This window comes from Ixodes scapularis, unplaced genomic scaffold (genome assembly GCF_016920785.2).
Source record: "Ixodes scapularis isolate PalLabHiFi unplaced genomic scaffold, ASM1692078v2 PGA_scaffold12__126_contigs__length_90152505, whole genome shotgun sequence".
In the NCBI taxonomy this organism is placed as follows: domain Eukaryota; kingdom Metazoa; phylum Arthropoda; class Arachnida; order Ixodida; family Ixodidae; genus Ixodes; species Ixodes scapularis.
Window position 1 is genome coordinate 17,780,005 of NW_024609838.1, and position 15,517 is coordinate 17,795,521.

Here is a 15,517-nt window from a genome sequence, read left to right on the forward strand (position 1 = left end):
GACATGGCGACCGCTCTGTCTGCGGACATGCCTCCAGAGCATGTTTGACAAGGTATATGTACAGATGGTAGCGAAACTTGGGCCAAAACACGGTACAAAACAAATTGCCAGCGACATCAACCAGGAGGGTCACGTGGTTACGGTGCGTCTGAAGCGCGACTAGGAGACGTTATGGCAAACTATATACAAATAAAATAACTTTAACTTAAATTATACTGAATTGTATTTTAAATTTTGTATGTTGTTATTAGTGGTCTTAAATAAGGTTTATCGCGCTCGAGAAAGCTAAAATAGCTTTTATTACTACTAATATTCTAACTTGCTCTTAGCGCCCTCTGTACTGCACAAGCAACAAGGCTGGCTTTTAATAGCGATAAATTGCAGAGGCATCGTGCTGCGCCAAGAGGCAGGTTTTTGTTGTCCGTCTGCTTGCTTCTTTTAGGTCTCCACGTGCTTTTTGAATCGTTCTACCGTCACTTCAAATAGTTTGAAAAGTTTCGTTCGCTCAGCGTGATTACGCAAGTTACGTGCGCAGGAGCGTAATATCAGCGTGATATAGGAACAGTCACCTTCGTGCGGTTGGACGCTGCTGCGTCCGGAGGGCTCAACGTCCTTCGTGACAATGAGCTCGACACGTTATGCAACGAGGCGTTGCTCCGTGGAAGAATGCCGAAGTGACAACCGCACGGCTGGCGTCTCGCTGCACCGGTTTCCTGTCGACACTCGAAGGTGACATTTTGTTCCTGTCAGTGAGGTGCCTGCTGTGTTGTGTTAAGTGATGCCATGCCCCCTTTGTAAAATGTTCTCTTAACTGTTGTTAGTTTTCGCTGACTTTGCAGCGTTGTTTGCGCTCATTACGAAAGCGCCCAGGATATTTGAATTTACCTGAACCGGTTTGCCCCTCAGGAGTATGGGGTCATACTCATCGACGCTCTAATCAAGGATGCAACACGACATAGATACATTTAAAAGCCTCTGTACTAAAGGTTCATGTTTATCTTTTTGTGGTTCATACAGAGAGTTTTGCTTACTAATCTGTGAATGTCCTCGCTCCGATTCGCTTTGGTGTGTGCACATATTGGCTACATTTGCTCTTTGCAAGTACGCAAGACACTTAGATAGCACTGCGCTTCATCCGCAGGCGTGAAGCATGGGTTCGGTTCTCCAACAACCGGGGCCTACAGGGGAAGACTCCATGGCAGCTACGAAACATGGTTGTTTTCTGTTTACATTTCAAGGAGTCAGCTTTCCTGCGGCCTGGATACCTAGGCCACAATGCAGTGAATGAAGTGAATAAAATGTTAGTGCAACATTGGACTTGCATTAGAGTTACGGTTGTGTATCTTCAACGCTAACACACTCGAGAAACGTTATTGTTAGTCACTTTGTTTGTGAGGTCAATCACTTTAAAGCCGCTCCCATATTTCTGAAAAGCTGAAGAAAAAAGAAAAAGTAGTTCTGTGGGATGAAAAAAAAATTATTCTCGTAGTGAGCTGCCTAAAAAGGCGGCCGCGTACAAAAATTAAATTATTTTCGCGCAGATTTAAGAGTCCAAACGGGTGGTGTAAATTCAACATAAAAAAAACCGAGACTGCAGGCAAGAAGGACAACACACTAAACGAAGTCAAACATAGCTTGGCACAGCTTTGTTTTAGATTTTTTAGTACCAGAAAGCTTTGTTTGAGACTTTTTTAGAAATCGGGATTGCAGGCAAAAAGGACGATCGTCCTTTTTGCCTGCAGTCTCGGTTTCGTGTTATATTTAATTTTCGCGCCAAACAATACATCAAAGTGACGTTACGTTTTTTTGTTTTTTTTTGGAAGTGACGTCATTTCCTGTTTATTTTTTGTTCCGCCGGAAATGCTATCACGACACATAGATGGCGCTAGCGAAGCCCCATGAGCCGCCATTTTTTCGACACGTGGGGTTCTATGGAAGCTTCGCTACCATATGTACATATACCTTGATGTTTGACGCATGCTTTCTTCGTATGTATGCATGCTCCAAACAAGACTGCGGACAGTTTATGCACGTACCAGTATATGTGTGAGGTTAAAAATTGGTTTAGCGACTTAAGAAAGGTCGCCTGCGCTCTGATATTGAGATTTATAGGTTTCACATGCTTATGCCATGCTCCCTGTCGCAAACTGTTTTTTTTTTTGTCACCCTCAAAGTTTCAGCAAAGCGCTTTCCAGCAAAGCACTCTCAAAAGCTTTGCTGGAAAGTAGACGCTCTGGAATAATAATAAAAAAAAAGTATATTTGCTAAAAAAAATACCGCTTATTATTTGTGTTAAATGCCTGGCGCTTTTTCCCCCTCTTCTCGTTTTAGGGAACGGGACAACGAAGACTTTCCCTACCTCAGGGCCATTGACTGAGTTCCGGAACTGACGTCACGGCTGGAGACGTGACGACGTTGGCCGTGTACTGCAGCGAACCGAGCAAGCATCTATATTCGACTGCTTCCGGATAACCCCTCCCCCTATTTATGAGTGTGGATGGCGCAGCTTACACTCGATGTCCTTCGCACATTTTGGATGTGTTCAGTCTTGCCAAGGCAACCTGTCTGTCGCTAGAAAAGAACAAACTGACATGGGATTTGTTGTATTATCGAAGTCTCTAGAATTGAGGCTTTTCACGTATACACAAACAAAAAAGAATAGAGTGTTTGTTGTATAGCCACAGTTTTTCTTTTGTTTTAATTAAGGTCCATGTCTGAGAGAAGAAAAAAAAATGTTACTAATGCTGTTTACCTTTACTTCTGCCGAAGATAAGTGCTCGCGGGACTTTTTGTCCCGCGAAGACACTCGCGGGACAAAAAGCTATAGAAGTCCGCTCCTAACTCGGATTTCTCGAAATGTGTTTCAGCTTCCCTTTAACACTACGAGTGTTTGCTAACATGTGCCAACGTTATTTCAACAACATTATACGTGACTTAAAGGGTTTGGCGCGTGGACGTAGTCACGTCATTTCGGCGACGTTGACCGAATTCCTGACTAACGCCGCACCATGCGGCTTCTAGCTTATATATGCCGGAGTACTTTTCGGCACTCCTGGTGTTGTTCTAACGGAGCATTCTCCACGTAGACGGCGCAAAAACCGTCCGATTAGACGGCAGTGCGTTAGGATTTCTGGGAGATTATTGACGAGTCGGAATGCTCGACGGTTGAGTTGGCGCCCTTGAAGTCGGCAAGCCCCAGAGTGCGACTTGTGTTGCCTAGATAGTCGTCGTGTTCCCGGCATGGGCCGTCGATCAATCGGGAGGTCAGAGAACTGAATTCGTATAGACAGAGAACTTGTTAACGCAATCTAACTTGACATCTTTCTATTCAGGCAACGCTCGACCCGACGTCGCGCCGCTGCGGGGTGCCGCTGCAGTTGGCGCAGCGCGTCGCGAACGTGTGAACAAAGCGGACTTGTTTGTAAACAACGCGTTTATATGTCACGTAAAGGGAAATCTGTTAAGTTTTTGTAGGGCTTAGCACGTCGCAGTTCCGAACTTCTGCGTGTACCGAGCTTAAAAAAGTGTTCGCTGCCTCTGGGTCCCCGTAGCGTTAAACGTGTGTTTTCTATCCACCGTTACACGTTCACGGCTGCCCGCGTATTCGAGTGGATGTGACCATATACTTTATCGTAAAGTAGTTCGAGCCATGGCGGCGGTTTGCCCAACATATTATGGAAATTGTTTGTATACGTCTCGAAAGCCGAGCGCATAATCGCCCTTCGTATCACAGCAAACGCTTTGTCGCTCTTGACCGATTAATGAATCTTACGCTATGCAAAATGAGCCATTGTATGTCTATAGTTTTAATGTCTGCCGAATATCCTATATATGGTCACTCAGAACTTTAGACACGCAGTGCTTGGCGTTTTAAGTTCACGTGATCCTTTCTTTGTCACTCTTGTCAGCTAAGTTCGAAACCTCATTGGTTGCGGAGTGATAAGGTGATCGGGACTGGTCGCGCCATGCATTTTTTCAGCTGACGGTGACCTATAGTCACTCTAGGGTTAGGCAACTCCTACTTACCGCGTGTGTATATGACTCTTCAATAGATGTGCAAAAAAAAAAAAAAGAGTGTGTTGCACGTAGTTTTTCGTCGAAGGTCTTGCAGCCCAACAACCGCGTGTGTACGTTACCAGCATTACAAGGGACCAATACCTTCCGATAGCTATCGCGTGCTTGTGATGTTTCGTCCACGTACTTTGTGACGTCGTTCCGCGCATGCGGAGGCATTCCTCGCACGTAGCTGCAGGTGTTTTTTTTTTTAGTTGGCGGGGGCACTCTTGCACACGACGGTGTGTCAGGGCAGACGTGCACCGATTGTGATGGACGAGGTATATGCACCTTTACTCTGCAAGGACACCCGCTTGAAACGAACTCGCTGTGGGCGAGGAAGTCGAACTATAGAAGGCGCTTTCGACCAGTTTAGTTGCCACACGGCTCGGTGTTTACCCAGCACATTCGTGTATAGACTCAGTTATGTACGACACCTTTCTCGATAGAACGACGAAGGGCGTAGATTGAACACGAGTGCTGCGCGTGGGGATTTGGCTGGGACATGGTGTTTGATCGGTGCTTCACTGATTGAACAAGGGCCGAACGCTGAAGGAGCGTTCGTCTACGTCAGTCGAACGCTGCGTCTGAAATGTGAACAGAAAAAATAAAAGCATGTTGTTGTTGTCTTCACGAGTTTAGCTCTCAGCTTAGCCGCCAGGGGCGCGACGGTCGCATCTACTCCTAATACTCCGCTCCATCGCGATTGCGTGTGGAGAATGTGTAAAGTTTGCGTTGAAATCTTCGTGAAACAAACAAACAAGCAACCAGCATTACTCTTTTTTTCTACGGGCACGCCGAAGTCCGTATAAATATTTTTTACGTCTAGCCTTCGACTTTGAAAGTTGAAGCTATCAGAGGGTCCAGTTGGCACGAATGGAAAAGGTCTTCGCAATAAGCCATTTTAGAAACCATTTATCACTCCCGGATTACAACGAAACTTGAATCTAATATCTTCTTCTTACCATCGAGTCAGTCTGGTTAAGTCAGTTTCATAAGGTTCTCTAAGGTTTGAATCAGTGTCGTAGGCGAGCTATGTGCTTCGTTTCACCATAAATCAAAACGCATTGAAAGTATAGAAGCTACAAACAGCCAATGGGAGCCTCTCCATCAAATCGCTGGTACATACGACAGGCTGCGCTCCATTGGGACAGGGGAATTAGGTGCCGTTTGGCGCGCGGCTTCAAAAGCTGATAACGCCGGTTCACTCCATGGGAGTTAATGATTTCGCATTCTAACGGGAACACACGTATTAAAAGCACAAGGTTATGTTGGCCCGTAGCGTTGACGATGCAAAATCGATGTCTTTCGTCCATGTTCTTTAGTGTTGTCAAATCAGAGCAAAGGCGCGTATGTGCATTCAGCACCACTGGCGCAACAGGCGGCTTCATCTCTATGTGCGGGCGACTCGTCCTGATGGCTGACATTGAGCACGAGTGTCTGTTGCATGATGCAAACGAAGCTCCGTTTAAAATGGAGCTCCGCAGACGGGCGTATGCGTAGCTGTATGTTGTGCAGGTAGCAAACACGGCTGTCTCGCACATTTAACAGAAAACAAAACACGAGCCTACTTCTTGCTTTCTGAGCTTTCTTATACTTTTCTGTCTTCTGTCTGACACCTCTCTTGTACCGTCGCAAAGTATCGTATGCCACTAGACAGCGAAATTCTAACAACCTCGAGGTTGCATTGTATTTCTTTAAGATTTTCTTTTTAAAAAAAACCTTCGTTAGATTATTTTGAGTCATCCAAAGGGTCGAATGTGTCCTGCGTATTTTACCGTTCAATGTTTATCTTTGTTTGTCTTGGAAACGTAGAATATGTCGTCGTGGTTATTTATTCGCGACTACTCTTTCAGGACGATTCCTTTTGAACGAATCAATGCGGTTGACGTGCTCTTATTTAGTTCTCATTGTTGTCTACCTTTGTAACTGTGTTTGATGTGTACGTTCGGTTGAATTAGACAAGAGCTTTAGCTAGTATTTGTAACACCTCACCTCGTACTCACCCTTTCACACCTTTAGCCTTTAGTTTTTGCACCTCGTTATGCCTGAATCGCACTCTTTTCTATACTATACACACGAAATAACATCAACTCACTCGTATACTCTGAACATCATCCCGTATAGTAAGGGCTTTCGGTTTTGGGACACTTATTGTGTTCACAGGCCGCACCATGTCCGAAAGGTTTAGCGGCAGACAGCGAAAAAAAAACTCAAATAACGCGACCAATGCATAACAAACCACTAATCTGATCTGCTTATGGAACGCAGTGATACTCTAAAAGCAATACGGGCCTGTACGGGGAGAATTACAGCGGGAGAGGTGAGCTGAGAGAGAGTTCTGATTGGACGCCGGGCCCTGCCCGAGCAGCGCTTTGATTGGATGGAGGGAAGCAGGGGGTAGAGGCGAAGGCAGGGAGCCTTTGCGTCTGCTCGCTATCCATCAAATTATAGCTCGTCGATCAGACGTCATAGCGCGCTCTCATGTCCTCCTCTCCCTAAATTTCTCTAGGCGAATATATATACATATAGATTTAACGCCGCAGATTTGGCGATATCTTTTGATAGGTGCACTTTCCAAACCGAAAGCCCTATGCGTAATGATACCTTTTTCTGTTTCGTTGCCTTATACTCCTGTCATCCCTTCTCCTACGCGTTATGTGAGCTTCCTCTACCGGTGATGTGTGCGTCAGGAGGCAAAACGACTTTCATAGCTCTCACGAAACCGATATATGCAAGGAAGAATACATCACCGGTGCGCCGCGCGTGTGAACTCGTTATTCGTCCTGAGTCCTCATCTCGTAACCTTATATCAACCAGCGATTTTTGTTTTTACTCGATCCGTGTCATCTTTAGGCCGTAGACTTTGCGGTTTTAACCGAGAAATATCTGTGAACGTCTGCTTATGTAAAAAAATACATGATCAGTAAAAACCACAAAAAACACCGATTTATGGAAATTTGTGCTCCAGCTGCGACTGTTTTTTTTTTGTTGGAACCCTTCCCTTTTACACCATACCCCTTAGTACTTTTTTATGAGAGTTTTTCATGGATAATTAATTACCTTTTGTAGCGTTCACCCAAGATGGATGACCAAAGTGCAGCGAAATCCGAAAAAAAAAAAACCGAAAAACATTTGTCGATTTTTTCATAATTATAAACACCGGAAAATCTACGTGCATAATTATTATCTTGTAACCCTCTTTCGCAACGACCCTGATGTCTATATACTTTTTTTTTAAATCCGGGTTTAATTTACTCCCCCCCCCCCCCCTCTTTCTTTTTTTCCTGGAGAGGTTCTATGACGTCATTCCTTTATGACGTCACATGCTCTATTTCTTCATTCTCTTTCCCGCAGTCCAGCTCTCCTTTCCTCAACCTTTCCTTTATAACAGGGCCGTAGTGCAGGGTTTGCTATGTCAGCTGTCGAAGCCAGCGCTGGTCACTGATTGGACAGGAGTGACGCCTCAGCGTTCGGCTGGGTCTCGTGTTCTCGCTGATTGGACACGACGTCCCAGCCGAACGCTGACGTCACCACTCGTGTCCAATCTGTGCGCCGCGCTGGTGACGTAGCAGATCCTACACTATGGCCTTGCTATCTAGGAGGTTTTGCTTTCCTTCGCATCTGTTTAGGAAGCATTTAGGCTCTCGACACCCTTACCGTGGCTCGCAAGGCGAACCGAAAGTCCGCCAACAGAGAGGAGTGACACAAGAGTTATGACGGATACACTTTGTGTCGTCACGGCTTTTGTCAGTCGACGTAATTAATACCAGGGGAGCTGTATGCGTCTTTTCGGCTGGGTTCTGTATTAACATGTTTGTTTATTTTATTATGTTGAGTCTGCAAAGTATTGAGCAGATTCTGTGACCTGACAAAAAGCATCGCACAATTTTTTTTATTGGATGTTTTTTTTTGGGCTTTACGTAGTTCTTCGACTGTTTACGAAAGCCCATTCTTCTAATGTTGTTTGTATGCTTGCTATGCCATGAACGTTTGGGACCATGTGATTATATGTCGGTGTTCTGGTGCGCTTGAATCCTGTAATGACTTAGGTCTATACTATAGGAACATTCTATACGCTCAGCTTGTAGACACTACTGGGACTTGGCTACGATGTTGCAGACGATTGTGAGTGTGCCGCAAGCCTTACACGGAATTCCCAACAGTGTTATAAACTTTGGTTCTGTGTTTGTTGTTTGAACTGTACCCACTGCTGTCGTGCTGTGTACCCACCAACAAGTGGTGGGGATACATCTTCTCGTAGTTTAGCTGCATTTCGACAACAGCTCACCAAGTCCTCTCGTAGACATGACCAAAACAGCTCGTTGCAACGGTCAAGGGATCTTCTGTGTATTGTGGAACAACGGCCGATTGAAAAACATCGTCGACATATCACGCTTTTTAAAGCTTCGATATAGGGAACTTTGTATATACAGAATGTTCGCTAGTGATCGATTTCTACCTTTGCCTTTGTCTCCACGTCGGCTTCTCTGTGGCCCATGTCGTATCCTATAGCATTGCGGTCTGTGTGCCTAGGAGTGTCAACAGCATCTCAGAAGCTATTACGAAATTTCGGAGCAATTTGTTTTCTTTGTTTGTATGCTGTCCATAACCGCTATAGATAAGGGTGCGGGAGCAGCGCTTCGAACTGATAATAGCGCAACGCGCTTCTTATAGATTCAAAGCTGCAAAGAGTGATGGTATATGTTGTGGGCTGTCTCTTGCCTTGTGAAGGCTATGAACGACGCAGCTCTGCTTGATTCGAGACAGTGTCCGCGCACCTCTACCGGCTAGAAAAAAAAAGTATTTTGTGGCAATGTCAGCGGATTTGTGGGCGTGTAGCCCAGTGTTTAGTACACGGGCCGGTCTTGATTGTTTCGTGTATAAAAACTGTAGAGCTTTGCGACGCACCGCGGCCTATAGACGGCCGATATCGTTTGATGTACTTTTAAAAAAGGGTCTATTTCGGTCTGGGGCTTCGAGAACAACAACAAACATTGCTTGCTGACATGTAACGTAAACACTGCTATTAGTTTTCTTTATGCTGGATTGTCATCAACTGACCACGAACGAAAGAACAAGCGAGCGAACAAAAGGGGTGTCCGGGTGACTTCCACTTAGAATAACATGTTATTTCGATGTCCTCACGGGGAGGTCGAGCGCCGACTCAGATTGTGCACGAGTACCGAGTTGAAGGATATTCGGTCAGTGCGTTGAAGGACATTCGGCGTCGGCCTCGTGCCCGAAATGCTGAGTTGGCGCCATACTTGTGTTCTAGGTGGTGTTGTATGGCGGTCGGCAAAACGCAGACCTTGTGTCGTTGGCGAACAAAAGGCGGTGTTTGTCGCTTTGGTGGGGACTGTGCCCTTAGTGACGGAAGGCAGCGTGTGTGCGTTCGGGTCTGACGAGACGCGCCGCCGACAAACAAATAACGAGCATCAAACTGTTTTCGTCGCTGTCAATTAACGAGAAGGGTAAAACACTTTTTTTTTTCTGGTGTAACGCTGTTGTTTTCGATCGATTCACAATAAAGGTTTCTCCGCTATAACTCTTCGTGTGTTCTTTATAAACGCAACGATTTTTTTTTTTTTGCGTCAATAGGATGCTGGTGGTGTATCACGGGACTTCCACCGCGCTGTCAGCTTAAGGGTAAATGGAGTATAGTTACACCGTTGCATGGAAATAGCAGACGCGTCGTGACTCGACGCCATGCTGTCCCTGTCGGCGATCTATTTATTCTATATACCGGAGTTCTTCAGAAACGACCCAAGAGCTGACGAATCGGACACTAATTCGGCAACAAGACGCTCTCGTCGTTTCGTATCCTTGTGCACGCGGCTCCGAAGCGATAAGGTCGTTCGGCTCGGAGGCGGAACTAGCGGTTTAATGGCGCATCGGTAACGTCTACAATTGCCTCTCCGTTTTCTGCTACATTGGAGGCAAAAGGATTTTGTGCCACGCCTGCATGCCGCCGATAGTGGCGCCGTCCAAATGCGGTGGGATCTGTACGCGTCTCGACTGCGAAAGAAACGAACATGAAAGCAACGAACAACTTGCGACTAATAAAATTATAATAAAACTTTTAAGATTCCCACTCTACGAGCTTCGGCGTCGTTCTCAACAAACTCCCGTAAACCGTTCGTTTTTTTTTATTGATGCGAATTTGCAGGTGGATGGAGTTGCCGCTGGGCGTCGCTATGGAAATACGATTGTAAGTAATATGAGTTATTTATTTTATTTTATTTTTTGCCAGTCGGGCGAATTTACGTAAGGTCGTAAAGTTTCTCCGGCAGGTAGGCTAAAGATTACGACTGGCGTTCGATGGGAAGTGTGATTGAAGTCCGGAGAAAAAAAAAGGTTCTGGGCTTGTCGACTGTCTTTCGTCAAAATAGAAATAAAACGAAGAGAGAAACAGAAACCTGCGCATGGAGTCCTCCAGTCGGGAGCCAGAGAGACGGAGAAACTGGGAACGCCCGATACGTTTCGGGTTTGAATTGCACTGTACGTTATATTCCAATTCGTCATATACAGTTTTATCTCTCTATTCATTTTTTAGAAACGAGTTCCGCCCCGAGCAGCACACCATTGTTGTACCGACATCGACCCAGCACTGGCAAATATTGCCTCCGATATTAACGTGACAGCGTTAAGGAGGTCGTGTCACAGAAAGGCCGGCGTCGGTGGCGTGACGTGAAAATCCTGATTGGTCGATAGAGCCAAGACGTCACAGCCACATGACCTCGCGCGGGAGTTTCACATAACGCTCACGCGCGTGAAATGAAAGTGGTTAAAAACATGACTTGTAATGCGAATTAAAGGTCGCCGAATGTCTGAAAGGATTTCATTTTGTAACGTATTTTAGGTGGGATTGGAACCCACGACCCTTCAGTTTCGAGCCAGACACGCTACTGACTCCATGTCCGCCGCACTTCCTGCTCACTGGCAGAAAAAGAATGAGAAGGCGATGAGAACGGGGCCCGAAAGCGCTTTCGCGTTCTACTCTGAATGGCCTAACTTTGGATTTCGCGAAAGCGCTACCCTTTTCGATGTTGGACCATTCACTAACGTCGATGCCTTACTATGACTCCACCATTATTTAAGCCAACGTTGGACGCTGATTCGTGCCATCGTTGGGCCACCTTTTAACCAACATTTAAGTCAATGTTGGACCACTGTTCAACCACTACCTAAGCCATCGTTGGACCACCGTTGGTTGGGGGTTGCACAACAAATATTGCCATCCAAATTTCTTATCCAATATTGGCTCCCAAGCCAACCTTATCCACTGGCTATTTCATTTTCGGCATCCGAACTTAACCGCTGGCTGTTCTGTTTTATTTTCGGCAGCCATTTTTTGCGGGCATGTTACTGAACAGGTGCGTAGCCAGGAAAGGGGAAGGGGGGGGTTCTTATGTCAAAACACCCTCCAAAATTTACCCCCCCCCCCCCCCCCCCCCCCCCGCCGCTGCTTTCTCTTTCGGGCGCCGCTCACTCTTTCTTCCATACCTCGGCTCGCAGCCTTTTAATAAATTTAATTTAATGATTTGATAAATCATAAATTACTGAATTGTCGGACAGGCCGGGGCAAATTCAGGCGATTGATTACTTTGTTTTTTATCCAATTTTTACTAAGTATTGTTTACAAATTTAATATCGCTCGCTGAGAAGCGCATCAGGTATTATGCGTATTTAGGTCCGCATCTTTATACATACAAATGATATTAATTCGTAGAATGTGTATACCTATTTTTTTTTGTGAGGGGACGCCGAAGTGCCACCGACTTACTAGATTTAAGACTTCGATCGCAAGGGGGTTTAGCATGCTTCGAGCCGAACGGGTGAATAACCAGGGATAATTGAAATGACTTCGGAAGCCAGCCACCGCTTCTTCCTGCCAATTATTAAAAAAAAATGTTTATTGGCCTACGAAAAAGAGAAAAAGGAATCAACTTGGAATTAACGAGAGACCAGCACTCACAAGACACATTGGAACCAACAGGACACACGAAGTCGCTTTCACTGAAGTGTTTACTACGCACGCGAGAGGTTCTCGAATTTCGCTTTCATATTTTCAATTTGATGAGGCATTCCTTTCGCAGTTTTATTTTGTTCGAATCATAATCAAAGATACACCCTATTCGCCGTGGTAGACGTTGTAGTGGCGTAAAGCGCTGGATATTCTATTTTCATCATCCAGCTTTTTGTACTGAGTAGAGTACTGGAGTAGAGGGACGGTGGAACACCACCGTCCCAGCGCTTCGACACCTCAGCGCCCAAACTGTTTGTTAGCGCGACTACGCGTGCTACAGTTTCAAGATTCGGTAAATGCCCTACTATAATAATAATAATAATAATAATAATAATAATAATAATAATAATAATAATAATAATAATAATAATAATAATAATAATAATAATAATAATAATAATAATAATAATAATAATAATAATAATAATAATAATAATAATAATAATAATAATCAATCAATCAATCAATCAATCAATCAATCAATCAATCAATCAATCAATCAATCAATGTTTTTATTCGTGCCCAGGAACAACCTTGCGGTCTTGGTACAGGTGCACTGTGTTAACATGTAAGGCAGAACAGGGCATAAAGCAATAGTACGGACAACACACACAACGGACAAGCCCTAGAAAAATACACCTAAAAATTATAAAAAGTAAACACAAAGTCACAACACACGATAAGCTTAATGGTACTACCGCCACCATAGAAAAAAAAAAAAATGCATTCAAAGTGGGGAATTTCGGCGTAAACGCCGCAAGTTAGTGCATACAGTTCAAATTTAAGTGATGGCCTTTAACGTATTTACAAACTGCAGCGTGTTATTGTTAAATATGTCGAGTGTTTCAGAAAAAGAAGAATTATAAGTATGCCCAAGTCTGGACACAGGATCGTGGAGGTTGAGTAGACGCCTGTTGCAGAAGGACGCATTTTGCCTTGTTGTTTTTAGAGGAATTTTTAAGAGTACTCTTGACGTCAATACCGTGCAATCAGTGATGGCGTGGACAAGTTTGTATAAAAATAAGATATCGGCAAGTTCTCTCCTACGAAGCAGGGTAGGTAGTGCCACGCTACGCTGAACAGGGACAGGGACATCAGTAGTGGTGGGCACAATGGGCGCTGAGCAACGATGTCTATAGATGGAAAGAAACTTGTTCTGAACCCGTTCTATTTTCGAGGAATTTGTGGCACAAATTCCATTCCATACAACAGAAGCGTATTCAAGCTGTGGTCGACACAATGCACTGTAGAGTATAAGAAATGTGCAGGGGTTAATAAACTCTTTAGTGATGCGGCACGCACTCCCGAGCGTGCGTAGAGCTGCGTTCACGATGTGATCCACATGACTGGAGAAGTGTAAGGTGCTGTCAAACACCACGCCAAGATCTTTGATTCTGTTCATACGTTCCAAAAGGTCTGTCTGAATAACATATGGGAATACAATGTTATGTGTCTTACGAGTGTACGACACGACTTTCGTTTTAGAGCTATTTATCTTCAGGTCATTCTCCCGGCACCATTCTTCAAAAGCATCAACATCTCTCTGTAGCAAAACACAGTCTCGGTCTTCTCGTACCTCCATGAACATCTTAATATCATCTGCGTACTGAAGAAATGAGGAGTGACGAATCAAATAATAATAATAATAATAATAATAATAATAATAATAATAATAATAATAATAATAATAATAATAATAATAATAATAATAATAATAATAATAATAATAATAATCAATCAATCAATCAATCAATCAATCAATCAATCAATCAATCAATCAATGTTTTTATTCGTGCCCGGGAACAACCTTGCGGTCTTGGTACAGGTGCACTGTGTTAACATGTAAGGCAGAACAGGGTATAAAGCAATAGTACGGACAACACAAACAACGGACAAGCCCTAAAAAAATACACTTAAAAATTATAAAAAGTAAACACAAAGTCACAACACACGATAAGCTTAATGGTACTACCGCCAACACCAATTGCTAGAAAGAAAGAAAAAAAAAAATGCATTCAAAGTGGGGAATTTCGGCGTGAACGCCGCAAGTTAGTGCATACAGTTCAAATTTAAGTGATGGCCTTTAACGTTTTTACAAACTGCAGCGTGTTATTGTGAAATATGTCGAGTGTTTCAGAAAAAGAAGAATTATAAGTATGCCCAAGTCTGGACACAGGATCGTGGAGGTTGAGTAGACGCCTGTTGCAGAAGGACGCATTTTGCCTTGTTGTTTTTAGAGGAATTTTTAAGAGTACTCTTGACGTCAATACCGTGCAATCAGTGACGGCGTGGACAAGTTTGTATAAAAATAAGATATCGGCAAGTTCTCTCCTACGAAGCAGGGTAGGTAGTGCCACGCTACGCTGAACAGGGACAGGGACATCAGTAGTGGTGGGCACAATGCGCGCTGAGCAACGATGTCTATAGATGGAAAGAAACTTGTTCTGAACCCGTTCTATTTTCGAGGAATTTGTGGCACAAATTCCATTCCATACAACAGAAGCGTATTCAAGCTGTGGTCGACACAATGCACTGTAGAGTATAAGAAATGTGCAGGGGTTAATAAACTCTTTAGTGATGCGGCACGCACTCCCGAGCGTGCGTAGAGCTGCGTTCACGATGTGATCCACATGACTGGAGAAGATTAAGGTGCTGTCAAACACTACGCCAAGATCTTTGATTCTGTTCATACGTTCCAAAAGGTCTGTCTGAATAACATATGGGAATACAATGTTATGTGTCTTACGAGTGTACGACACGACTTTCGTTTTAGAGCTATTTATCTTTAGGTCATTCCCCCGGCACCATTCTTCAAAAGCATCAACATCTCTCTGTAGCAAAACACAGTCTCGGTCTTCTCGTACCTCCATAAACATCTTAATATCATCTGCGTACTGAAGAAATGAAGAGTGACGAATCACAGTCGAAACATCATTAACAAAAACTGAAAACAGAAGAGGTCCGAGAACGGAGCCCTGAGGCACACCCGTTGTCGCCTCATAAGTAGCAGAAAAATTATTATTCGAGCTAACAAAGCACTTCCGGTCACGCAAATAACTTTCGAGCAATGAAAGCAATGAGTTGTGAATATCTAGCTTTGACAGTTTAGCCAGTAACATTTCATGATTAACAATGTCAAACGCTTTACTCAAGTCAAAGTAAATCACATCAAGCTGGCCTCTGTTAGCGACGGCGTGAGCAGCGGTTGACATAAAACAGGCGAGATTAGTTGTGGTCGAGCGACCCGCCATAAATCCATGTTGGTTAGGGATAAGATAACGCTTGAGATTGAATGACAATATTTTGTGTAGTGCCACTTCGAGGAGCTTCGAAAATGTGCAAAGAAGAGATATAGGTCTGTAGTTCGACACATTTGTTTTTGGACCGGACTTATGCACAGGTACAACAAGTGCCGTTTTCCACATGGCGGGAAAG

The 15,517-nt window shown here is 44.2% G+C and overlaps 1 protein-coding gene across 1 annotated transcript in view; it reads left to right on the plus strand.

Annotated features, from left to right (window-relative positions):
* Window positions 1–9,601, plus strand: part of LOC8029187 — a 47,787-nt gene extending 38,186 nt beyond the window's left edge. Inside the window, exon 5 of the mRNA XM_002403627.4 lies at window positions 2,332–9,601. Coding sequence (XP_002403671.2) covers window positions 2,332–2,377 — 46 coding nt within the window. The 3' untranslated portion in view covers window positions 2,378–9,601. The remainder of the gene's footprint in view (window positions 1–2,331) is intronic.
* Window positions 9,602–15,517: the final 5,916 nt, after the last annotated feature.